The sequence below is a fragment of the Cyprinus carpio genome, chromosome B25 (genome assembly GCF_018340385.1).
Source record: "Cyprinus carpio isolate SPL01 chromosome B25, ASM1834038v1, whole genome shotgun sequence".
Lineage (NCBI taxonomy): Eukaryota > Metazoa > Chordata > Actinopteri > Cypriniformes > Cyprinidae > Cyprinus > Cyprinus carpio.
The window spans coordinates 4,154,836-4,181,138 of record NC_056621.1 but is presented as its reverse complement, the minus strand read 5'-3'; the positions used below and the strand labels follow the sequence as shown (position 1 = coordinate 4,181,138).

Genomic DNA, 26,303 nt, shown 5'->3' with positions numbered 1-26,303 from the left:
AAAAAGATAAAAAAAAAAAAAAAAAAAAAAAATTATCAGTGTGAATAGGTCTGTTGGAATGCATTATTTCACCACAAATTATTATTCTGTCTAATTGGGAATGGGTCTTTAGATTTCTAGTTAAAGCTGCAGTACGTAACTTTTGGCGCTCTAGCAGTTTATAAACAGAACTGCATGCGTCTTGCAGAAGAACATCTCTGTTTATGTCTGTGACGAATCACGCAGTTACTGGGCTACTCTGCAGTGGTACCTACCTGAACCAGTCTAAAATAGTCCAAATATAAACATTATAGGTGTACCGTAATGATTCAAGACAAGCCAAAAACACTGTTTAGAAAATGGATTCATGGTGTACTCGTGGCCTAGTGGTTAGAGAGTTTGACTCCTAACCCTAAGGTTGTGGGTTCAAGTCTCGGTCCCCAAACACCAAGACTGAGGTGCCCTTGAGCAAGGCACCGAACCCCCAACTGCCCCCCGGGCGCCGCAGCATAAATGGCTGCCCACTGCTCTGGGTGTGTTCACGGTGTGTGTGTGTTCACTGCTGTGTGTGTGCACTTAGGATGGGTTAAATGCAGAGCATGAATTCTGAGTATGGGTCACCGTACTTGGCTGTATGTCACGTCACGTCACTTGTATAAATTTTGTAAATTTTGAACACAGAAAAAGTTACAGACTGCATCTTTAATTTGGCAAGAACATTTTTGTATTAGCAATGGATTTTTTTTTGGCCATGCTTGTCTTAAGTGCAGATAATCCTTTATATTTCTCTCCTCAGATACAGAAGAAATTTCTCACACAGACTCCATTAGCAGGTGAGATGGCACTGATATGTCAAAAAAGAAATGGGTGATAAAAGCAGCTACAAATTATAATTTTATCTAACTAGAAATTGTTCATTTGCAGGGCATCAAAAAGTGGTGCTGCTGATTCCTGGCCTTCATCAGATGATGACGACGAGTTAGATTTGAGCCCAATGGTATTTTTAAGCAGTTCTGAATAGCACATGTAAAATTGATTACAAACATTGTAATATAGGGTTAGGTAACACAATGCTTTTTTTTTACAGAAACAGAAGGTAAACTTGAAGAAACTCGTAAGTGCCTCAAAAAAGGAAAATTTAGAAGGTAAGTTTTAAATTTAAATGTTTTTGTGAAGTCTGTAAGAATTGTGGTTGTGTTGTTGTAATTTGAAACCCCTACTTTGTAGCAAAGTCCTTTTAAGGCAAGGCAGTCCAATTAGGTGGCCATCTTGGGAAGGATAATAGGCAAGAAAACATTGCTATTGTCCACTTGATTAGGGAAAGACAGTGTGTGTTTAAAATATATGACTAAGCTTGTTACATTTACATTTTAAATCAACCATTTAAAAAATTTAAAAGGGTCCATTGAGCATTGTGATATGCTGTCTGTAGTCATAGCAGATCGGAATGCAGACAAATCCTGGAGCGGATCAGAGTCTGAACCGGACAGTGAGGATAAGGGTGCAATCCGCCCACCACTGTCTAGACCACTCCCCTCCAGCAGCACCTCCCTCCCGCAACCCCCTGTAGCAACCCCACCTGCCTCTTTGCCCCACCCACCTCAGATGAGCTCCACTCCCTACAGCAGAACCCTTAAGGTAACCCTCACTGTGCCTCTGTGTGGTACATTGTCTAACTCTTCACTTCTTTATTGTTTTTATTCAACCCAATCCACCCTGCCATATCAGGTGGGCGAAGTGAGCCTTTTGGTTCAGAGCGGCCTTCTGGTAGCAGTCTAGATATGGAAGGCAACGAAAGTCCAGAGGACGAATCTGAAGAAGGTGAAGATGCTGAAAGTGAGGATGATGAAGGTGAGGATGACGATGATGGTGAAGAAGAGGAGGAGGAAGAGGAAGGAGAAGATGAGGATGATGATAATGACAGTGATGATAATGTAGATGAAAATGAAGATGGTGAAGAAGATGATGAAGTGGAAGATGAAGAAGAGGAAGCTGCTGTGGCTTGTGAGACAACAGGTCTTCCTGGGTTGCCCAAAACCATGGCTCTTGGTACAACAGAACAATCAGATATGGCTGATGAAAATGTCAAACAACCTAAGCGGGACATGATGGAGGATAGCATCTCAAGAGACAGTCCTCTAAAGGTAAAGACAGATCAAGCAAAAGATGCTCCATATAAAATGGACATGAAAGAAGCAATTCCTGAAAAGACACTTTTTGGAAGTCCAATTCCAGGAATACTTGATTTAGAGGATGGGGGTCTTGTGTCAGCTGTCAGAGTTGAGGCGAGATTCTCTGATGAGGAGGACAATGAGGAGGCCAGTGATAGTCCAAGTCGTCCATCAGAATGTGAAACTTCTTTACCAAGTGTGGACAGAAGATCAAACAGAAATCCAATTGAGAGCAAGAATGAAAAACAAAGTGATGATGATGATTGGGAAGATGAAGATGATGAGCTGTTAAAGGCTGCAAAGAACATTTTAGAAGTGGAGCCCTCGCAAGGGACAACCATTAAATGTGATCCACAACTTCAAGATGAAACGGATGAAGTTCAACTTAGACAAAATAAAGGGAAAGCTGATCTTGACACCAGCAATCTGGATGCTCCTTCAGCATCACCTAAATCAAAGGCTTTAACTACTGCAGATGATGATGAAGATGATTGGGATAGCGTTGACGAGGAAGAAGAAGTGCAAACGAAGAAGCCACTGAACCTATTTCTGACATTGCTGGGACGGAAGGAGCCAGAGAGCCCTGAAGTATCTTGGGAGTCTGGCTCAGACGAAAGTGATGGGACGCCTGAAGGAGATAAGGAATCAAACATGGAGATGCCAAGTGCAGAAAAAGACCAACATCAAGAGGCTTTGGCTCAGGAGGACAGCACTTCAAAAAGGGCATTGTTACAACCTTTTGAGCACCTTTCCCAGAGTCCTAAACATAAAGAACCTACTGGGCACCTTTCCCAGAGTCCTAAATATGAAGAACCTACTGGGCACCTTTCCCAGAGTCCTTTACATGAAGAACCTACTGAGCAACTTTCCCAGAGTCCTTTACATGAAGAACCTATAGAGCACCTTTCCCAGAGTCCTTTACATGAAGAACCTACTGGGCACCTTTCCCAAAGTCCTTTACATGAAGAACATATAGAGCACCTTTCCCAGAGTCCTTTACATGAAGAACCTACTGGGCACCTTTCCCAGAGTCCTTTACATGAAGAACCTACTGGGCACCTTTGCCAGAGTCCTTTACATGAAGAACCTGCTGAGCACCTTTCCCAAAGTCCTTTACATGAAGAACCTATTGAGCACCTTTCCCAGAGATCTTTACATGAAGAACCTTCTGGGCACCTTTCCCAGAGTCCTTTACATGAAGAACTTACTGGGCACCTCTCCCAGAGTACTTTACATGAAGGACCTACTGGGCACCTTTGTCAGAGTCCTTTACAGGAAGAACCTACTGGGCACCTTTGCCAGAGTCCTATACATGAAGAACCTATTGGGCACCTTTCCCAGAGTCCTATACATGAAGAACCTACTGAGCACCTTTGCCAGAGTCCTTTACATGAAGAACCTACTGGGCACCTCTCCCAGAGTCGTTTACATGAAGAACCTGTTGAGCACCTTTGCCAGAGTCCTTTACATGAAGAACCTATTGAGCACCTTTCCCAGAGTCCTTTACATGAAGAACCTACTGAGCACCTTTGCCAGAGTCTATTACATGAAGAACCTACTGGGCACCTCTCCCAGAGTCCTTTACACGAAGAACCTACTGAGCACCTTTGCCAGAGTCCTTTACATGAGGAACCTACTGGGCACCTCTCCCAGAGTCCTTTACATGAAGAACCTACTGGGCACCTCTCCCAGAGTCCTTTACATGAAGAACCTACTGGGCACCTTTCCCAGAGTCCTTTACATGAAGAACCTACTGAGCACCTTTCCAAGAGTCCTTTACATGAAGAACCTATTGAGCACCTTTGCCAGAGATCTTTACATGAAGAACCTTCTGGGCACCTTTCCCAGAGTCCTTTACATGAAGAACCTACTGAGCACCTTTGCCAGAGTCCTTTACATGAAGAACCTACTGAGCACCTTTCCCAGAGTCCTTTACATGAAGAACCTACTGGGCACCTTTCCCAGAGTCCTTTACATGATGAACCTTCTGGGCACCTTTCCCAGAGTCCTTTACATGAAGAACCTTCTGGGCACCTTTCCCAGAGTCTTTTACATGAAGAACCTGGGTGCATCGATCAGAGTGATGAGAGTGAAACTATACCAGTGTCCATGATTGTTGGTCAAAGTGATGAAGAAAAGAGTTTAAGTCAAGAGGATGACAGCCAACTGAAGCAAATGCAGTATGACTTTGCAAGTGGCTCAGTCAAGGTTTCTGAAAAAGATCAGATCTCTGATGTCTCTGACGATGAATCTATATTGGAAGAAGATGATGGATGTATTGATGATGATCAACCACAGACTTCAAATCTCTCCAATAGTAGCCCAAAACGTTCCACCATGTCAAGTCCAGCACAAATGGAAAAACCATTGCTGATGAGATCTCTCTCAAATAGCCCCAAACATTTAAATGCAATGAGCCCAGTTCCAACAAGTCCAAAATCCCCAATAAGTCCTAGTCCCAAACACAAATCAAGATCAAGACAATCTACTACACCTAGCCATCAACATTCAACAGCAACTAGTCCACAAAACCCAAGTTCCTCAAGCCACTCGCCAAGTCCCCAACATTGTAGTCCATTGCCTTCAACGTTTATCGATCTGGATCAAGACTTACAGGACATTAATAAATCTACAAATCCAGAATCTCCTCAACAGTCAAGCCATAACTCTCAAGTTGAGGATGACCTTTCGGTTGAGTTTGCAGATGAATATCCAACAGAGGTGCTTGAACCAGAAACTACTCTTCAGGAAGAAATTCCCTACACTGTCATAGATGAAGTTGATCTCACTTCTGATTCTGACAAAGAGGATGGTGGGAAAGAACTTGAGAAGTTGCATGAACAGAACACTGTTAATACATCTGTAAAGGAAGAAAGATGCTCTAAGCAAGGATCATTGCAGGTACTCAGGAGATGATGGCTAGAATAGCCATAGCTTGTGGATAGGTGTTGACTTGTGACTTGTAGTTATAGCTTCAAGATGTCGTAGCTATGGATAGTGGACAAACACTGAAGATGCAGTCCTGAGAAATGTTCTTGCTCATCCCACTTGTTTTTTTGTCTTTTATACTTTTATTTATCTAATCTCATTGAAGTAGACCACTTCTATGCCAACAGTTTATTCAGGTTTGAGTGTAAAATGCTTGCCGTTTATACTGCTTTGCAACTTATCTTCTTTGAATAGGAAGAGGCCTCCACAGAGGATGAGGAAGAAGAGGATGAAAGGGAAGAACCGGAGGAAATTTGTGAAAAGGCTAAAGATTCTCAAAATGGTGCTAGCAAGGAGAAGCGAAGAGGTATATTTTAATCCTTTATGGTTTGAAGGATTATTTTTTACTTCAAATGTATTACATGAACATATAACATTCTTTGCATATTTTTTCCAGATTTTCTTTTAGAATTGGGACTCGAAAAGGAAGATGAAAATGACGAATCTCCCTGGGATTCAGAGGTTAGTCGCAAGACGTATTAAACAAAGCAAAGCTGATGAAGTCTCTATACAGAAATGCAGTATATGTATCACAATCAGGAATTTCCCAACCAGTGATTGGAAAACAACTTGAAGTTTGTGATAGAACTGCAAGGAGTTTGTGGAATTAAATATAAATTAATTAAACAAAAACAGTGTGTCCGTGGGTCCTTAAAAAGTCTTAAAATTTCTTAAATAACATTTTCCTAATAAAAGGCCTTAAAAAGTCTTAAAGGGCCTGTTTACACCTGGTCACTTCATGCGTTTTTTTCTGATCGGATAGCAATCTAATCGTGAAAAGACCAGGTGTAAATGCGCTCTGAAAACGCATTTGAGACGGATATAAATCCGATCGCTCAAACCACTTCAGGAGATGGCCTGGGACGCATTCCAGATGAAACTAGAAGTGTAAATGCATCTGGTTGTTGAAATCACATTAGCAAATTTTACTCCTTCCAAAACGTTAAAATAATAAACTTGTGAGAGCATGTTATAGGCTATATGACATTATAGTCAGATATGACAGCGCTAATGCAACACGCATTGCCACGGACGAGTAGCTGAGCATCTCTTCAGCAAGCCGACACGCATACTGCTGTGAATGAAACTGAAAGTAAGACGCAGACGCTCAACACACAATTATCTTCATTAAAAGTAGTGTGACTAACCTATCTTTCCAGCGTAGAGTCCTGCAACGGGTCGGGTACCCGCGGGTGGATTGTGACATTCCTAAAATTCACGGGCGGGGATGCGGGCAGATAATTAATTACTTGCGGGCGGGTAGTAGCGCAGATGAAAAATATGTGCAATATTTGTATGTCTAAATTACCATTACACATACACAACAACGATATGACATTTGACCCATCACGTCACCACCACTGCAACAGTGCGACTTTTGTTGATGCTTCTCGTAGCCTAGTAAGGCTATTGTTTGTGAGCGACAGGCTCAGGTTGTATTTTTTCTTGTTCTCTTTTTTTCGTTAATAGGTCAATTTGCGTATAGTTATCAGGTTCCATAGCCTATTTAGGTGCCGATGGTAGGCTACTTGAATGGCACAAAACAAAGCGCACTTTAGCCTGTTTCATTAGCCCATTCATGACGCTGTTGTGATGTTGAGAGAGGTGCGAGATAAAAAATAAAGCACTTTAATTGGAATGATTTTAGCGTGTGTGATTTATCGCGGGCACGGATCGGGTAACAGGCCAAATATTAACGGGTCTGGGCGGGTGCGGATTTAATTTTGATATTATCACGGGTGACAGGTCGGATCTGGTGCTGAACTTTGCAGGTACAGGCGGGGGCGGGTCTCCAAAAATGGACCCGTGCAAGACTCTGTTCCAGCACTGATGCCGCGCGCTCTCCTATTGCGGGCTTTGATCTTGAAATAAGCTGATTATTAATAAAATGCAGCACTTATCTTTTGATTTCGTTGATGTGAACTCCGTTAAATTTAAATATAGCACAGGAATTGAAGATCAGATTTATATCCGTTTTGCGACAACACATTTATGTGGCCAAGTGTAAATGGAAACGTTTTAACAAATCAGATACATATCCGATCAGCAAAAATGCATGAAATGACCAGGTGTAAACAGGCCCATATATATATAAAATAATTATGTAATTTAACAATTATATTTAATTAAATTTATTTATAACGATACACATACAGTTGTTTATGTAAATATGTAGAGATGAATTTTTATTCATTGAAAATGTAAAAAAAAACAGGTTGTGATCATCTGTTCTAAGGTCATCTGTGACCACATTTCATCCTGATGTTTTCTCATTTTCTCCTCGCAGTCTGGTTCTGAGAGCCCACAGAAGAAACAGGCCAGTGCCCAACACACTCCCGCCAAATCACATAGATCTATGCACAGTATTTGTGAGGAGAACACTGAAGGTACGTCATGTCTAGTGATTTTTTTTATTGCATAAAAATATGATTGCATTTTAGAATGAAATACCATAATAGCTTTGTCTGTGTAGCCTTCTGCGACCATTTCATGCTTGAAAATATGCAAAAGGTTGACATTTTCCATTGCTTCTGCTAAACAGACAAGACTTGCTATGCTGAATTATGCAAAGTTTATCTTATTTGTAGATTTGCATTTCATAATCTCATTGAATTCCTTTGTAGACTTCTTATACATTCCCTCCTTCATAAGAGGAGGGAGGAACGTTAATTTATTGAGAAGTATAGGCCAGCCAGGAGGCTGCAGGCCGATGGGTAGGCATTCATGATTTGCTGTTGTCCTGCTGGATTAATTATCACCGTTACAGCCGTCACATTAACATCTTGTCCTCGGATCCTGATCTCTTGTCTTATGCATCTGTTGTCATCTGTGCATTTAAGGCATGTGATGTGACACGGCATGATGCTCAGCTAATACATGCTTTAGTGGGAAAGGTCCATTATTGTTACTCATGTTTACAAGATGAATTCATTGAAATGAACTATTTCCTTTATTGTCTTTGAGTATTTGGTCACTCTCAAACCCCAGTTCACAGGCATCATGGGAGATCTCCTTTGCTGCATGTGCATGCCTGCACACTCGTGACATGGAAGATTGTCTTTGTCTGTTGATTCTCATGTTTTTTGAGGGGAATTTTGAGCATTGTCCCTTTTTGCCTTTCAGTTTTAAGAAATGACGAGTATGAAGATGAAGAAGAGACGGAATCCGAAATACCAGTAAGCAACATTTTGAACGTTTTTGACCTTGATTTGCTTTTCCTAAATGAAGAACCAATTTTTGCTACGCAGTTTTTTGGTAAAATACATTAATAATTAGATTGTTAATAAAGTCAATATGGAATGTTCACAAAAAAACAAAACATACTGAAATTATCTAGAAAATAAAGTTTGAATAAAGTCTGTATGTTTATTAGTATCACCTGATTTCATTGAAAATTTGTAAATTATACTGATAAAATATTAATGTATTCATGTAGCACAAATAGTTGAGAAAGTGCTAGCAACACCAAGGTCATGGGTTCAATTTCCAGGAAATGCACAATCTGTTTAAAAAAAAAAACATTTGCAGTGTAAGTTGCTTTGGATAAAGGCGTCTGCCAAATGCATGAATGTTAATGTAAATTCATAAATATAAATAATTCATATTTTTAATATATTTCATAATAAATGATTTTTTTCTCACAGCCCAAAGTGATCAAAAGGGAGCCTGTCTCTGTTCTTAGTAAGCTGATGGATTCAAAAGAAGCTAATAAGAAAACAGGTCATCTCCTTTTTTTTTCTTTTTTTAAACAACAATTAAATTATGTTGTAACATATTTGTCTACTCATTTAAACATCTTTGTTCTTACAGACCTGATGGAAGAGCTTGGTTTGGGGGATGCTGATGATCTTGAAGGTAATCTTGTTGTTTTTCGTTCACTAAAACATTTCCTGAATCAAATTTTGCATTCAATTAATGTTTTGTATGTCTGATGTGTTCATGCTTTTGCCTTAATTTACACAAAATCAAATCACCAATTTGCCTCCAAGTCAGATACGCAAGCACTTATTCTCTGTGTACTTCCAGTAGTTCATTGATAGTTCTGCAGATACTTGCTAATATCAGAGCCAGGGCTTAGCAGTTTCAGTTCGGCTTTTGCCGTTTTCCTGTTTGCCTGGCCTTTTTCCACATGACTGGCTTATTTCAAATGGCAAAAAGGCTGAAAATAAATACATATTTTATATAATATATACATTTCAAAACACTCTTTCTGAACTTGATTAGCTTGAAAGCTCTTTAGTCAGAATGTCGATGAAATCTCTTCAGTTCCACACTGGCGGTAAAGACTGCCCCCCCTTTTTTTTATTTTAACTGTTTATTTTCATATTTTCTTCTTACCATATACAGAAAAAAGAACTTGTAAAAAAAAAACTGCCCCTTTTAGGCTTGCATTTATTATTTATTTTCACTGCCTCACATAGATGCTTCAGACTGGGACTCCGCCAGCACCACCAGTAAGGCCAGTAAGAACTACCCAGTTCATAAGCTAGAAGAGGAACCTCTCTTTGAAAGCCCAGCAGCTTCCACACTACCCATAACACCTCAGCAACAGGACATGGACACCAGGGAACATGAAGAAGCCAATCCAGAGAGAAACAAACCCACAATCTCAAGCACAACACCTCTACCTAGTCCACGATCTCTCAACCCAAACGTCAGCTCAAAACCACAGCCACTGCCACGGCTGCGCTTGGACTCCAATCAGAGGCCAGAGAGTGAAGGTAGAACTCAGAAACTGCAAATCTTAGATTTAGTTCAGTAAATATATATGCTGATTACATAACTTGTTTATTTACAGAATCGGACTGGGATACGGACACTTTCAGTCCAGCCAAGAAGACAGCTTCACTGCCAAATGTCGCTGAGCCTGATGCAGGTAAAACTGTGAGGGTGAGCACTCAGGGTTTAATATTTCTCACTGTATTTTATATAACATAGTAACATGGGTGAATTTCTCTTCAGTTCGTCGGCAGAAACCCAAAGCTGAAGATGCAGAGAGTGAAGACCGTTCTGACGCAAGCGAAGATGTAGATCAGGTGGGCGATTCATAGAAGAAAAACAGCTCTGTTAAAATAAAAATCTGAATAAGATAAAAATCTGGTTAAGCATTTCATTATTGAAAATGTAAAAATAAAACAAAATTACAATTTACAAGAGCACTCAAGACCCACCTACTGATTAACAGAATTTACATACAGGTTGACTGATGATCGAAAATAAAATAAAACCTGAAAACTTTACATTTTAATTTGATTTATGTCACTGTTATTGCTTTAGCATTAAGAAAATTTCTTTAAAAAAAAATTATTGCATTTAATTGCATTTAGTGTTGCAAATACATTTTATTTAATTTGATAGGGAAAAACAGTATACTGTAGTTTTTTAGTGACTTGATCAGATTTTCATTTCTATCATTTTATTAGTTTATTTTAAATTGAAAGAATATGCCTTTAATAAAACTCTGCCTCTTCTTATTAAATGAAATGTTGAAAATACAGTCTTTAGACTGTTGGAAGCTCCAATGATGTTTTCTTCAGTGGATTTGGTCTTTAATGTCACCACATGTTTCTTTTGTGCTTTATTTTAGTTAAATATGGTGTTTGTGACAGTGATACAGTTTAAATGTCGGCACGAGTCACTTGCATGTGTCTCGCATTTGGTCTTGCCAAGTCCTTGCCAACCACACTTGTTTGGTTTTTCATTGTTAATTCTATTCTTTTGTCTGATTGTGCAAACAAAGGCAAGAGAGGCATTACAAGCATCTTCCGTATACATAAATAAGCCATCTAACCATGAACCACTGGAGCGCCCAACCTCTCCTATAGAGGACGAACAAGAGGAGAAAGCTGATGGGATTCCCTGGGAGGAACGCTATGAGAAAATCTGGGTGGATAATGAAAAAAAGGAGACCAAGTCCCAATATAAAAACGTGGCTGCTGAACTAAAAGAGAGGTTTGGAGAACTGGAGCACAAGGAACCACCAAGTAGGCTTTCGGAGCAGGAGTGGAAAGAAGATGAACAATATGATGAGGTGGAAAAGGAAGCAGATGATGAAGATTCCAGTGAGGAAGATGGAGAGCTAATAGTGCGACCCACCGCCCGGGCAAGAAGTGCCATACTGTTGCCCATCCCAGAGCAGAGAGAGTCAGGCCTGGAGGACTCACAGTCTGAAAGTGTCCACCGCACAATTAGTGTTGAGGTCAGTGATGCAGAGCTTCCCAGTGACCACCACAACCCCCAAATCATCCCAGAAGTCCTAACAGATGAAGCCCAGGAGCCAGAGAAACGAGCGGATGACATTGAGGAACCTGATAGTGGAAGCAAAGAAAAGTGTCCACTAGAATCTGGAAGCAACATAGATGAAGAACCTGAACTTCACAGACCTTCATTGCATGTTGAGAATGAGCTACAAATCCCACATAAATTTCTAGAAGTGACCCCTTCTGACTCCGATGAGGTTGGCGAGGGCTTGTGGAAGTCCAGACTTGAGGTAGGACCCCGGGAGGAGTCTCAGACAAACTTATATAACCAATGAAGACTTTCAATTTTGCCTCTGTCTTCTTGTTCTTCATTCACATAAACTCAAAATGTGAGGGAAAAGCTCCAGCTTCAAAAACAAAACCATCTGTCGTCTTGTAATGCTGCCCAGACGCTGACGGGCCAAATTACACAGCTGCTCCCTATCTCTGGTTGTGCTAATCATTAGCTCTGTTCCAAAACTAGTGAGCTGCCTAGCTGGACATGACATGCTTCTGATTATGTTGCCTTGTTTTGTCCAAAAACGTGTTTTTAAAACTTTTTATAAGCTCTTTACCGGTACATTTTGTGCTCATGTTGCAGTGCTTTGAAGCTAATTTAGCGCATTTACGCAGAAAAACAATTATTGTAATTGTGAATTTGCAAATATTTGCATTTTATACAGTATTGAAATTGTTGAAAAAGGCATTAATCTAAATAAGCACATTTCAAATTTGTATGTGTCGTAGAGCAAGCAGTGGTCTTCTCAGTGACGCTCGAGAAGCAGAGTTCCAGATGTCAAAATAAGACTTTATTGTACAAAGCAACAAAGCTGAGATGACAGCCACCGCATCTGGGTCTTTGTCTGTCTGGGCAGCCATACTTATACCTTGTTCTTATCAGTCGTTTTTAACCAAAAATTTGTAATCTGGTTTCTTATTGGTTTCGCTTGTCTGGTTTGCCACAATTAATTAATACTCCTCCTGACTTCTTTTGTAAATGTGGAATCTGGCCAGATGGGCCATTTTTAAAATTACTTTTATTTTGCTGTCTTCTTTGGGTTGGCACAATAAAGAGATGTTCCTACATCTCCCATGTGCTTCATTTTGCAGGTTTCTGCCAGTATAAAATCTTTCAAATCAGGAATTTATGATGTTCTATGATGGTTGTCATGGTACCTTAGAAGGCAGCTGCCTATGTAGGCAGTCGTCAGTGAGGCAGCACACTAGTTTTTGAAAGAGCTATTATCTTGTCAAAATTTTTTGTACTACCGATTCAATTCCAAAGTGTTTTCAAAACATTTACATTCTTCATGCATGTTAAGACCCCATGAAATCAGTATTATTTTAGTATTATTCGTATACTATAACAGTATTTTTTAATATTTTGAATGAGCTTTTATTTTTATATTTTTAGTTTATAATTCAACCGTAGTTTTGTTATGTTGTTTTGTTATGTTTACCTCAACTTTTCATATCAAATTCAATTCAAATTTTCATTTCCATATTTTCAAGATTTTTATTTTATTTTATTTACTGAAAATGATTTTTACTAGTTTTAGTTCATTCTATTGTAACAGCCATCCTTTATTATTTATATCATAGCCTGGAAAAACCATGGTTTGGGCTGGATCCATAATGAGCTTGTGCTGATTGTGCAACAATAATTGTTTTAGACAGTAGTATGCTTCTTGCCTCTTGCCCCTCAAACTGATCAATTACTGCTTTGACTTTTAGGAGGATTTAAAAAGACATGGGCTCCAAAGCTCCCAGTTTGATTTCATGGGGTCTTCAGTTGTCCTGTCTTGTTCTGTACATGTTTTAATATGTGTGACCTGACCAGCACTTGTCTTGAATCCAGTCTGTCACTTTATTAAATATTTATCAGTTAATTTTATGCAGTGGTGTCAAATGCTTCACTTGAGGCCAGGTCAGTTCACACCTCATCTGTCGTGTGCATGTGTGCCAAGGATCTCTTCCATTAGCTGTCTGAAGATCTCTCCTCATCTTCCTGAAGATCTGTCATACTAGTGTTAATGTGTGTTTTCATGATGCGTCTCAATGGAGGAGTTTCCAACAATCATTTTTAACCTGGAACTTCTCTGTTGATGCTGGCTTGAAGTGTGTTTTATGTTGCTAGTGCTTCTTTTTAAATAAGAAAAGAAGACATGTATTATGTGGTGTTTTGTTTCCGTTTTGTCTTGTATGTGTCTGTACATGAATGTTTTGCATGATCAGTTGACTAAATCATTACATTCTTAAACATTTTCCAGAAACAGATTTAAATACAGAATTTAATTTTGCTCTTAGAGTAATGCTTAAGTGCATATGTTTTTAACTCTCTCAACAAATAATATCTTCTTTTTTTAGGGTGGTAAGGAACAGGCGGATGGCATGAAGGGAGAACACCAGCCCGGTGTTTTATGGGATACTAGAGGAACCAGAGAACGAGGTGAACTTGACCAAGGAAAAGGGAAGAAAACTGACACCAACTCTGGGAACCCAAAACCTAAACAGGACGGGATGGCTGACAGCAGGTCTTTGGGAAGAGAGGGTAGTGTTTCGCCAAGACATCTGACAAGAAGTCAGAGAAGGTACATATGTCATATTACTAGATGGAATTAATGTGAAGGGAGATGTTTTTGTAATGCAATCATGTAGAAGAACTTACTGAAAAAATTACTGAGGACACCCTGAAGTAAAGAGCTTTCAGCAAACAGCCATGGCTTGGAGATCAAAACACGTTTTTACAAATTTATTTTCGTTCTATTTCTAAAGTATATGCATGCATAATAAAAATATATATAATCATGGAATGCAAGTATTGTGTTTTTTTTTATTTTGTCAGTTACGTTTCATGCTAATAGAATACAACAATATTGCCATCAGGCTTTTGCTGAAGCTTTGAATTTGCTTCTGGTGTCATCCTTGCCATTTTATTTCTGGGTGTTTCCCTGGTGGAGGGTATTCAGTTGCCAATTTTTTGTTCAAACTTCTTGATGAGATCTGTGCACCTCCAGTACTGACAGGGCACCACCACATGGTGAGGAAGATGAGGAGGAGGAAAAGAAAACTGTAGGTAGCCAAGCCAGAAATCTCTGTGTAGCTCCCCCTCTGCAGGGCAAACCCTCCCGACCTGCGACCCGCCATAACGGAGACCTCGAGTCTGTCTTTGATGATAGTACTTTAAGTGAGCTGTCGGAAGAGGACAGGAGGTATACATGCAGTATTTACATGCTTTTAAATTTAATGAATCATTTACAGCTCAATTTTATATGTTGCAGTGTTGCAGCAGCAATATTTTAAGTATAACCTGGCCTGCACAGAATCTGTGCCCGCAGAACTCTACCAAATTTGAACACTTGTAAAATTTATACCTGCAATGCTTACACCAACAATCAGTGCAGAATAAATTAAAACAAAAAAAAAGTGGGCAGATTCCTTATGGGCCTTGTTATAACGTGTATTTTTTCTTTTTTAAGGGAATACTGCATTATATCCTCATTTTAGAGCACCAAACTTGCTCTCCGGTAGACTGGTGTTGTCAGATAAAGCTTAAACCATGTTTACTCTGTTCTGACAGGTCCCCGTCTTTAAGGCCTAAGAAAGAACAGGTGAGCTTTTGCCCTGATAAGGTAAACCTCTAAATATGAGTGTTTGTTTAATGTTTTAAGACCACAGGTCACCAAACTGTGCTCTGGCTTTTGAGAATATGAAGTTGTTACAGTTTAACACAGGATACTCAATGTTAGGGGTCAACCTATTATCGGCGCCGATATTAAGCAGTTTAATGGTTATCGATATCATTCATTTTCACAACCAATTTGCCGATAAAATAATTTTAAAGCATTTAAAGAAAGTTTTTGTCAGAGCCCTTGTTATTCTTAATTTTGACATTTTTCATTTTTACACCAGACATCTATATCTGTTCAAAATATCGGTTTAATAATCAGTATCTGAAAAACACATATCCGTCGATCCCTACTCGGTGTCATACATGTGTTGTATTGACTTTAATGTCTCCTACGCAGAGCACTGGAGAGCTAGAAACAGCGGATGATTTTGAAGATCTCACTCAGTCTTCTGACACAGCCACTGAGGAGCTGGAGACTCCAGTATCTGGATACCGCAATGCTTCTCTTCTCTTCAAACAACTCGACTCAAGCTATCTGGGTGAGTCGGTCAGCTCCAGTCAGCTTAAAGCAAACAGTTAAGTTCAGATGTTCAGAAAATGAAGATGTGCACCTGTTTCTTATGTCTGTCCTGCAGACTCTGTGAGTGTGGTAAACTACAGAACATGTTTCATGAATACGAACGCACCATCCAGAGGGAGAGAGACAGACACAGCCGTCTGGCGGATAAAACCTCTCAGCTGGAGCAGGAACGCAACGAGCTCAAGATCCTGCTGGATGATATCAGAGGCAGCAAGTCCAGCCTAGAACATCTCAAACTGGAGCTGGAAACAGATATGAACAATCTCAAGTGAGCTCAACTAAGTGCATGTGAAAGGAGGTCTGCAGCTCACCGGGGTTTGTGACGTTGACTCTCTCTTCTCTCTCTCCCCTCATGGAAGTTCCTTTTGAGACAGGAACAGGAAAAGCATCAGAGCGCTCTCATGCTGTATAATAAAACCCGTGAGCAGCTTCAGAGGAAAGAGGACCAGCAGCGAGCCGAGGCCGAGGAGCATCACAAAGCTGAGCTGAAAGTCCGCAGTCTGGAACTGGAGATCAGAGCCCTGAAGAACAGCATCAGACAGGTCAAAAGCAGCAGACTGTTAGATTTAGCTGGTAAAACCAGCCCATAACACAGTTTGCTGAACAGTGTGTGCGCTTGTGTGTTTAGATTGAAGAGGACAGAGATGAGTCTCAGCGTCTCCTGTCTCATGAGCGCAGTGCTCGTGCCCTACAGGAGGAGTTACTCAACAACCACCTGCGTAAGCAGCAGGACATTGAGCAGGAGAACCTCCGAAACCTCAATAAGAGCAATGAGGTACTGCTGTCACCTTCTCAAACACCAACTATATATGTGTTTGTCTGGGAATATAGTCACATATGCAGTGATGTCACAGTTTTATGGCCACACATGCACTGCTGATGATGTCATAGATTTACAGCCATATATGAAGTGATGTCATAGTTTTACAATCACATATGCAGTGACATCATGGCCCGGTTTCCTAGACAGGGCTTAGCCTAAACCAGGATTAGGCCATAGTTCAATTAAGACATTTAAGTAATTTTTATAAACATGCCTTAGAAAAAAACATTACTGCTGTGCATCTTGAGACAAAACAAAGGCACTGATATTTTTTTCTGTAATTTAATTACAGTTACTTCTTATGTAATTGAACTTATAGTCTGTAGAACATTCATATACAATACAATAGTGGATTTAACATAAAAATGTAAAGTCTAACATTAAAATGCATGCTTTTTACGTAACCTTCTCACTTTAAATACTTTGGTGAGTTAATAAAAATATTGGTAACACTTTAGTGTCCAATTCTAACTATTAACTAAGTTGGTTATAGCATGAATATTAATGGGATAATGGCTGTTTTTTATTACTTAAAAAAAAAAAAAAACATATTAATGTCTTATTCTGCAAGTCTGCAAGACTGTTGAAGATGTAATTAGTAACTAGTAGTAATTAATTACTTTTTTAGAGTAACTTACCCAACACTGGTAGTTACGTCATAGTTTACTGACACATAAAGTAACATCATAGCTTTACAATCATCATAGCTTTACAATATGCACATTCAAACCAAGAAACCATAAATATGAACATAATTGAGAACAAATTTACCAATATGCATTGATTTCATATCTTTGCAGTCAAGTATGTAGTGGCGTCATAATCAGGACTGTCTTTTAGGGGGTGCAACTGGTGCAGTCGCACCGGGCCCCACGACAGCTAAGGATGGCCCTGGTCATAATTGAGAACAAACAACCAATTTTCCTAAAAAAAATACTTTAAAATCAATTACATGAACTTCATGATTTAGGTTTACCGCATATAAAACACAGTCAGCAGATCTTCTGTGTAACCCAATTGCTCTAATCCTTTTTGCTGACATGTGATTGGTCAGATTTTCAGGCTTTGTCCTAATGACCTGCACTTAGGCATTAACTTACAGTTATAGAGTCAATCACTCTGTTGCAACTAGGCCACATGCTCTGTTATTTAAAAAAATATATATCATTTAAAAAAAATGCTAAAATGTGTTTGTCTCATGTTAATCTGGGTTCATTTCTGATGCTGTGCTCAGGCCATGTCCCAGCTAACAGAGGCGTCAGACCGTGAGCGAGAGTTGATTCAACAAAACCGAGCCCTTCTGGATGAACTGAACGCCGCTCGGGCCGAGCTGGACCGCTCGCAGTGCCACAGCCGACAGGAAGAGTCACGGCTGGCGGAGGAGTGCGACGCCCTTCGTGAGAGACTGGAGGACGCCCGGAGGGACATGAAACTGAGCGAGGAGGCCTTGACCCAGACCGTATTCCAGTACAACGGGCAGCTGAGTGCGCTGAAGGCCGAATGCTCCGTGATCACGGCCAAACTGGATCACGAGAGGCAGGTGAGGCAGCAACTGGAGGCCGAGGCTGAGGCGAGCAGAGCACGGCTTCAAGCGGCGCTACAAGAGGCCGAAAGATGCCAGGTCAGATTCACTTTTTTTTTTTTTTTAACCAAAGGGAAGGGATTTTAGGAACTGCTATCAATTTGTCTTTTATTATTATTGCAACCTCTCAGGCGTCACGCACAGATGCAGAGCGCACTCTCCAGCGAGACCGTGAGGAGCACCAGCGGGCGCAGGAAAAGCACATCTTTGAGTCCAGTAACCAACGGGACACCATCCAGTCCCTGTCCCAGAAACTCAGCAAGGCAGAGGCGCGTGCCAACAGCCTGGAGAACGAGTGTCACCGTAATGCTCTGACCGTCGCTGAGAAAGGTGTGCTGCTGGAGACCCTGGCCCGGGAGAAAGACCAGGCCCTGGCCAAACTCAAAGAACTGGAGGCAACAGTGCTGAGCGAACGGGAGCAGGCCAGCCGTGCTGGGGTCAAACAGGAAGCCATGCAGGAGAGGCTGGCCCAGGCTCAGAGCGAGAACACGCTGCTACGACAAAAGCTGGAGGAGGCGCTCAACAAGGGCTCGGCGAAGGATAAAGCCGTTACAGATGTGCACCAAAACTTTGCAGAAATGCTGAACCAGTTACGTGCAGACGGAGAGGAGAGAGTCCACCTGGTGGAGGAGAGAAGCAAAGAGCTGGCTAAGACGAACAGCGAGCTGAGAGAGCAGGGCTACAAACTAGAGCAGGAGAAAGCTGAGAGAGAGGTAGAGGACACAGAGATTGTGTCGTGTTTTTTTTCTTTAGAAATAGCTGCATCATTGCATTTACTGTAAGTGAAGAACATCCAACATCCTGTTGTCACTAAAGGGCTATATATCTGTATCTATATATATATATATATATATACACACACACGCACACACAAAAATATGTATGTCAATATATTGTTTTAATATGTAAATAATTTATTTTAATTAAAAAAATTTAATAACAAATTTTGTATTAATAATAATCATGATAACTGCACACACATATAGATTAAATACAAAAATATATGCAACACACCAGAAACATTTCATTGATTAAGCAGTGGTCAAAAGTTATTAAAATAATTAATACAATGCATGCAAAAATAATTAAACAAATTTTAATAATAAAAATAATAGAAAAAATACATATGTAAAACAGTAATACATAATAATATGATGAATATAATAAAAAAGATTTTAGGTATTTTAGGTTATACGTTTATTTTTAGATATCCAATGAGAACATTAAGCTGTTGTTTTTTTTCAGGATTCTCTGAGGCAGCTGCAGCAGGAGCTGGCTGACTGTCTGAGGAAGCTGTCCATGTGTGAGGCTTCTCTAGAGGTCAACACACGGTATCGTAATGATCTCGAGGAAGAGAAGGCGCGCACACTCAAGGACATGGACAGATTGAAGGGAAAGGTAACCATTAATCTTCTTATACTTCCTGAAAAGCATCAGATCAGTTTGGTGTCAGACACTAACAGTACAATCTGTTTAACCGGAGTACATTCATTCTCAGGAACAATATATGTTCAAGTTGCTTGGTTTTATACTCTGTTGGTGTTCAATTGCAGCTGCAGGAATCTGAGGAAGTGTACGTCCAGGCTGAGAAGCGCATCAGCAAGCTGAAGAGCTCCCTGGACGATAAGGAGCGAGAAGCCTGCAGTACCGCTCAGAAACTAGAGGAGGCGCTAGCTGCTTCTACAGGCAAAGAGCAAACCGTTAAACAGCTGGAGGAGGCGGTGCAGAGGTACCATTAATTTGTGTTAACTGGGTCCAGAAACACTCACTCATTGGCTTCACATAGTAAGTCGCTCTGTAACAACAATGGTACTGATATCAAAATCACACCGTTTATTACAGAAAATAATGTATATATGTGTATGTTTATATTAGTGCTGTCAAACAATTCATAGCGATTAATCGCATCCAAAATAAAAGTTTTTGTTTACTTAATATATGTATGTCTACTGTGTATATTTATTATGTAAACAAAAACTTTTATTTTGGATGCGATTAATCGTTTGACAGCACTAGTATATATATATATATATATATATATATATATATATATATATATATATATATATATATATATATATATATATATATATTAGTGTATATGAATATATTTATAGTCATATAAAGTCATTAAGTGGCATGCCATTAAGTTTAATATGAACATTGAATGAGTACATTTATATTCATATTTGCATGTTACAGTAGTCATTTATTGCATGATGAATATTCTATTAAATTAATGTAAATATGTTATTAATATATTTACATAATTTAGTAGTAATATATTGCATAATTATGTGAAAATTATATGAATATTAAGATTCATGTTCAGATTCATATAGTAATGATATTTAGTGCATACTATTAAGGTAAGACATTTACATTAAATGAATATGTATATTATTGTATTTATTTTTATATATTTCAGTAGTCACTTGTTGCATATTATTAAGTTATTGAAATTAAAATGAATATATTCAAAATATATTTAAGTAATAATTTGTTGCATAATATTAAAGTATTTAATTGGAATAATATATATATTTCCATATTTAAATATTTCAGTAATGCCATTTATTGCATACTTTTACGTTTTTGTAATAAAAATGCATTCAAATGAAGCACTTTGTTCTCTATCATCTTACATCCATCAGTTAAACAAGACAAAAGTGTCCATCATTGTTAACCATAATCAACTTCTAAGCTATCTGATCATGGTTCATGTGATTATGATATCTCTGCAGGTTAGAGATCGAGAACGCCAGACTGGAGGCCATGGCCAAACAACAGACCAACCGCATTGAGGTGCTACAGAAGGGCGTTCAGGAGGGTGCTGTGGTGAGTTCTCTGTCCTGACTCAGCTGATGATGGTAGATTTAGACATTAATCCTGACAGAACCTCCTTTTACCCTCTTAAGTCATCTGAGCTTCACTTTAGATGAACTCTGTTTAAATGTGCCAGTGCAGAATGAGCTTGACTGTACATGAGAGTCAGTCAGAGAGGAGATTTCATGGAAACTGATGGTGTAGTTGGTCTTTTCACAGCTATCAGGCTCATCACCTGGAGAAGGGGTTGGTATCAAACATCCAGCTGTGATTCTAGCAGTTCACTGTTTTGGTTCTTCTTTCTTTACAGCTCTTCAGGACTTAAAATCTTACTGTGATTTACTCTTGAAATGAACGAGAAACAATAAAGTGTCTGTATGCTTTATTGCTTTTCTCTATGGGGTTGTTAGTGGGGTATTTTCTCTGTTTTGGTGGTGGGTTAGGTTTTAGGTTGACTTGCATTGATTGTAAACTCGCTACCTTCTGCATTTCTGGTTTCTGAGATCTAAAGTAGATCTAGATCTGCATGAAGTACTATGTTAAAAGAGTGATTTGAACCCATCAGCAAGATCCTGATGAATATTGACATCTGTGATGGTTCTCAGGTCAGGAATCGTTTGGAAGATTTCGTCACAAACCTGCAGAGCAGTAAGATGACGCTAGAAGAACAACTCAACCGAGAGGTGAACTTTATAATAAACGTGTCACATTGAGCTTCAAAATGCATCTAAATGCAGTGGATGAAGAGAAGATAGACTGAGTTTCTGAATTTCAGTTTATTCGTAGATATATTATTAGTTTTTATTAATATTTTAAATTCGTTTTTTTTTTTAAAGATTTTTTGTTTCATTTTTAATTTTAGAGAAAGTTTTTTTTTTTTTTTTATGTCTGTATTTATTTAATTTTAGTACTTTACCTTAAAGGGATAGTTCGCCCAAAAATGAAAATTCTGTCATTAATTACTCTCCTTCATGTCGTTCCAAACCCGTAAGACCTTCGGAACACAAATTAAGATATTTCTGATGAAATCTGAGAGCTCTCTGACCCTCCATAGCCAGCAACACAACTGAAATGTTCCCAGGTCCAGAAATGTAGTAAGGACATCAGTAATAGTCCATGTGACATCAGTGGCTCAACCGTAATTTTACAAACCTACAAAAATACTTTTTGTGCACAAAGAAAACAAAAATAACTTTATTCAACAATTCTTCTCCTCTTCATCCCAAGGATAAGAATTGTTAAATAAAGATATGTTTGTTTTCTTTACGCACAAAAAAAATATTCTCGTAGCTTTCTAAAATTACAGTTGAGCCACTGATGTGACACAGACTATTTTACCGATGTCCTTACTACGTTTCTGGGAACATTACAGTTGTGTTGCTGTCTATGGAGGGTCAGAGAGCTCTCAGATTCCATCAAAAATATCTTAATTTGTGTTCTGAAGATGAACAAAGGTCTTACGGGTTTGGAACGACATGAGGGTGAGCAATTAATGACAGAATTTTCATTTTTGGGTGATAGGGATAGTTCAGGAATGTTGTATGTTTTTTATACATTTAATTTAATTCAGGTACCGAGGTATCTTTTTTAGTCTTTGCTTTAGTTAGCAATAATAACCCTGATTCGTAATGCTACAGGAAAATATTATCAGTTTTTTAATTGCGGTCCTCCTCTCCAGGTGCAGAAGCAGAGTATGCTATCCCATAATGCCCAGGACTCACAAGCACTGTGGGAAGAGGAGCTAAAGAGCCGCTCACGACTGGGGCTCCGCCTCTCTGAGCTGGAGAAAGAGAAAGGAGAACTGACCAATCAGGTGCCAGAAAGACACAATAATGCCCATCCAAAATTTAATTACACCTGATATTTTCATAAAATATGGAATGAGCGTTTGCTCTTTTACTTTGAAATTTATATATTGCAGAACCATTCAGTCATTTGGAGTCAATAAATTTATTTTGTTTTTCTGCTTTTTCTTTGAAATAAAGAAATTAATACTTTTATTCAACAGGGATTCGTTAAATTGATCAAAAGTGTCAGTAAAATCATTAATAATGTTACAAAAGATTTAAAATAAATGCTGTTCTTTTGAACTTTCTATTCATTAAAGAATTATATAAAAAATGTATTATGGTTTCCACAAAAATCTGAAGCACCACAAACATTGATAATAAATGTTTCTTGAGCAGTAAATCATCATATTAGAATGATTTCTGAAGATCATGTGACACTGAAGACTTGAGTAATGATGCTGAAAATACATCTTATAACACAAAAAAAAAACACATTAAAAAATATACCAAAATAAAAAAAAAGTTATTTTAAATTGTAATGATATTTCACAATTTATTTATTTTTTTGTATTTTTGATCAACTAATTCAACCTTGGTGAGCAGAAGAGACTTCTTTCAAAAACATCAATTGTACCAACCCCAAACTTTGAATGGTAGTGTATTAGTGTATAGAGGAATATACTGTTAAAAATATTATTAGCTGAAAATATTATTAGTGATATTTCATATCACACAGTGGAACACATGCCAAAGTGTCTTGCGGGCCAGAGTTTCTAACAAATGCGTCCTCTCTCTGCATTTTAGATGGAGCTCGAGAAGAAAAAGGCCAAAAAACTAGCCGAGCAGAAGAAATCTGTGGACACCCGTCTGGAGCAGGAGATGAAGAGAAACACTGACCTTCAGAAAGAAATGTACAGGTGACCCTTTAACCTTTAACCCGACTGCTGCAGCTCTACACCTGTAGACGTGCTTGAGTACATAGAGAAGCCGGCTATGCGGATCCTCCTGCTTGTGAATCTGTGAGACACACACACACATATACAGTGCACATTGCTTTATCTTAGAAGGACTGACTCCAAGCCTGTCTTCTGTCCTGCTGTAGTGCTGCAGGATGACTTACATCTGTGTGTAGTGCTAAAAACTTTGATACAGCATTTGAAAACTGATATATTTCGAAAAAAGTCTTAACAGGATATTTGACAGCACAAATTCTTTTCATCCATGTTAATTAAAAGTAAGAGGGATCATTGAGTAAGACCTTTGTTGACTAATATATATAGTACTTATACTATTATATTTATTTATTACACACACACAGGACATAAGTACCTATATCTTATGGTTTAATTGACTTCAAATGCAAGCAGCACAGCGTTCTTTAAAAAAAAAAAAAAACTCTATTATAATATTATTATATTTATATATTCGATTACAATATTTATTAATATCTTGTATATATTAATACTTAATAATAAGCTTTTGTTTTTATTTTTTATTTCTCATTTAATTTTATTTTGTATTTTAGTTATATGTATTAGTTTGTATTAAGTATTTCTGTTTAGCTTTAATTTTAGTCATTTTAGAACTTAATTTAGCTGCTAAACCAACATTTCTAATTCTTCATTTACATTTTGCATCAAATATTTATATTTGATTTTATTTCAGCTTTATTTCAGTTTATAAAAAAAGTGCTCTTTTATCACTTAATACTTTATTTTGGTGCATCAATCTATTATATATACAGTTTATACTGTATATATATATATATATATATATATATATATATATATATATATATATATATATATATATATATATATATATATATATATAAGAAACAGTGACCGGCACTAACAAAAATAGTCTTCATTGAACGTTTTATTTTACATTCATCACAAGCAGGAAGAAAGAAGACTATTTTTGTGAGAGTGGATCATGGTTTCATATATGATTTTTTTTTTTTTTTTTTTTTTTTATAGTTAACAATAAAAACACTGACACAGAATGTCTCTAATTTCAGTGTCTCCTTCTGTGTGTGTGTCAGGTTGAAGACACTGTTGAAAACCGCTAAGAAGCAGCTGCGGGAACAGGGCGGTGGACAGCTGGACTCTCCTCTGGGCAGCTTCAGAGCAGACATGAGCCACCGGCTGGAGGCAGAGAGCGCCGTCAGCAGAATGAAGACTCGGGTACAGGCTCAGCTTTAGGCATTTACAGACATTTTTGGTCATTTTTAAGACTGTCAGATCAGATAAAAACAGGCAAACTTGATATGGTCTCTTTATTTCCTCCTGTTCTGCTCGCGTCTGATCCTGTTGCCGACTTCCTCTGGTGTAGGTGGATGAGCTGCAGTCTCAGTATGAGCGGGAGGCGTCGCGCTGCTCGCGGCTGGAGGAGGTGAACAGACAGCTGAAGGAGAAGCTGTCGTCTGTGAAGAGCCTGAGCCAAAGCCACGAGCAGCTGGAGCGCAGTAAGAGGCAGCTGGAGGAGGAGGTGTCCAGTCTGCGCAGACAGCTGGAGGCCGGTGTGATGGACCAGAGCCAGGCCGAGCAGTACCGCCGGGAGACAGAGGAGAGAGCCCGGCAGGAGATCCGACACAAACTAGAGGAGGTCAACCTCTTCCTGCAGGTACACAACATGAGTCAGACACTCAACATTCACCATAATGTGCTCACTTTAACATTGTGCTTGTTGTTACATATTTGTATGCAAATCCAAAGTAAATGATGATTAAGCACCAAATATAAGTGAAAAAGCAAGTGAATACAAAATCGTTACTGGCCAGTTTCAGTCACATTACTCAAAAATTATGTTCTCTAACTCATTTTAAGTATAAAATATTATTTTAAAAAGTTATTAGAATAATTTAGCTTATTATTTATGTATTTTTCACTCTTCAAATGCAGACAGCATCTTATTTTGTTTACTGTTATTTTATTATTATTTATTTTATATATATTCTAATTAGAATAATTTTGTTTTCATACTTTTTTAGACATGGTTTTATGCAGGCATTATATTTTGTTATTTTATTTTATAATATTATATATATATTATTAAAATATAAAATATTACTTTATAGAATAATTTTAATAATTCTCCTTATAAAGTTGATATAATCAATATATTGATATAATCAGTTGATATAATTCTTCATTAAAAATTTTATGTTTCACACAGACAGCATTTTATTTTACTTATTTATTATTTTTATTATTTTACAAGTTAAAAACAAAATGTATTATTTTATAAAGATAATTATAATTATTTTGTTTATATATAATATTATATATTTCTAAAATATAAGATAATTATAATCATTTAGTTTATTATGAATTTTTGTATGTTTCCTTGATCAGACACAGGCGGCGTCTCAGGAAGCTCTGGAGCAGATGAAAGCTGCTAATGAGGCCAGTCAGCGAGCTCAGCAGGAGCAGCGCATCAGGGATCTGGAGGGAGAGCTCAGCCGTTTACGCAGCGTTCAGCAGGACAGTCTGCTTCAGAGAGACTCCAGCCGCACAGAGCTGGAGCGCTACAAACAGCTGTACAGCGAAGAGCTCCGCCTCCGCAAGAGTCTGGCCGCCAAATTAGAGAGGTGAGAGGCATCATGGGAGCCAGTCCTCAGAATTACATTTAGAAATACTGTATGTCTTCATTATAATCACAGTTCAGTCACATTTTCAGATTCAAAAATTGA

The 26,303-nt window shown here is 38.4% G+C and overlaps 1 protein-coding gene across 1 annotated transcript in view; it reads left to right on the top strand.

The window, feature by feature from the left end:
- Positions 1–26,303, top strand: part of si:ch211-272n13.3 (ankyrin repeat domain-containing protein 26) — a 35,842-nt gene that overhangs the window by 6,276 nt on the left and 3,263 nt on the right. Inside the window, 35 exon segments of the mRNA XM_042752755.1 lie at positions 776–812; positions 904–976; positions 1,067–1,124; positions 1,412–1,617; positions 5,334–5,445; positions 5,536–5,600; positions 7,426–7,525; positions 7,763–7,852; positions 8,262–8,314; positions 8,783–8,858; positions 8,949–8,993; positions 9,560–9,859; positions 9,937–10,014; positions 10,101–10,174; positions 10,879–11,628; positions 13,745–13,968; positions 14,395–14,589; positions 14,958–14,988; positions 15,406–15,547; positions 15,644–15,655; positions 15,658–15,856; positions 15,947–16,130; positions 16,217–16,363; positions 17,646–18,032; positions 18,125–18,706; positions 19,239–19,391; positions 19,547–19,722; positions 20,738–20,831; positions 21,039–21,065; positions 21,425–21,502; positions 22,498–22,632; positions 23,414–23,526; positions 24,654–24,795; positions 24,944–25,234; positions 25,966–26,201. Coding sequence (XP_042608689.1) covers positions 776–812; positions 904–976; positions 1,067–1,124; positions 1,412–1,617; positions 5,334–5,445; positions 5,536–5,600; positions 7,426–7,525; positions 7,763–7,852; positions 8,262–8,314; positions 8,783–8,858; positions 8,949–8,993; positions 9,560–9,859; positions 9,937–10,014; positions 10,101–10,174; positions 10,879–11,628; positions 13,745–13,968; positions 14,395–14,589; positions 14,958–14,988; positions 15,406–15,547; positions 15,644–15,655; positions 15,658–15,856; positions 15,947–16,130; positions 16,217–16,363; positions 17,646–18,032; positions 18,125–18,706; positions 19,239–19,391; positions 19,547–19,722; positions 20,738–20,831; positions 21,039–21,065; positions 21,425–21,502; positions 22,498–22,632; positions 23,414–23,526; positions 24,654–24,795; positions 24,944–25,234; positions 25,966–26,201 — 5,665 coding nt within the window.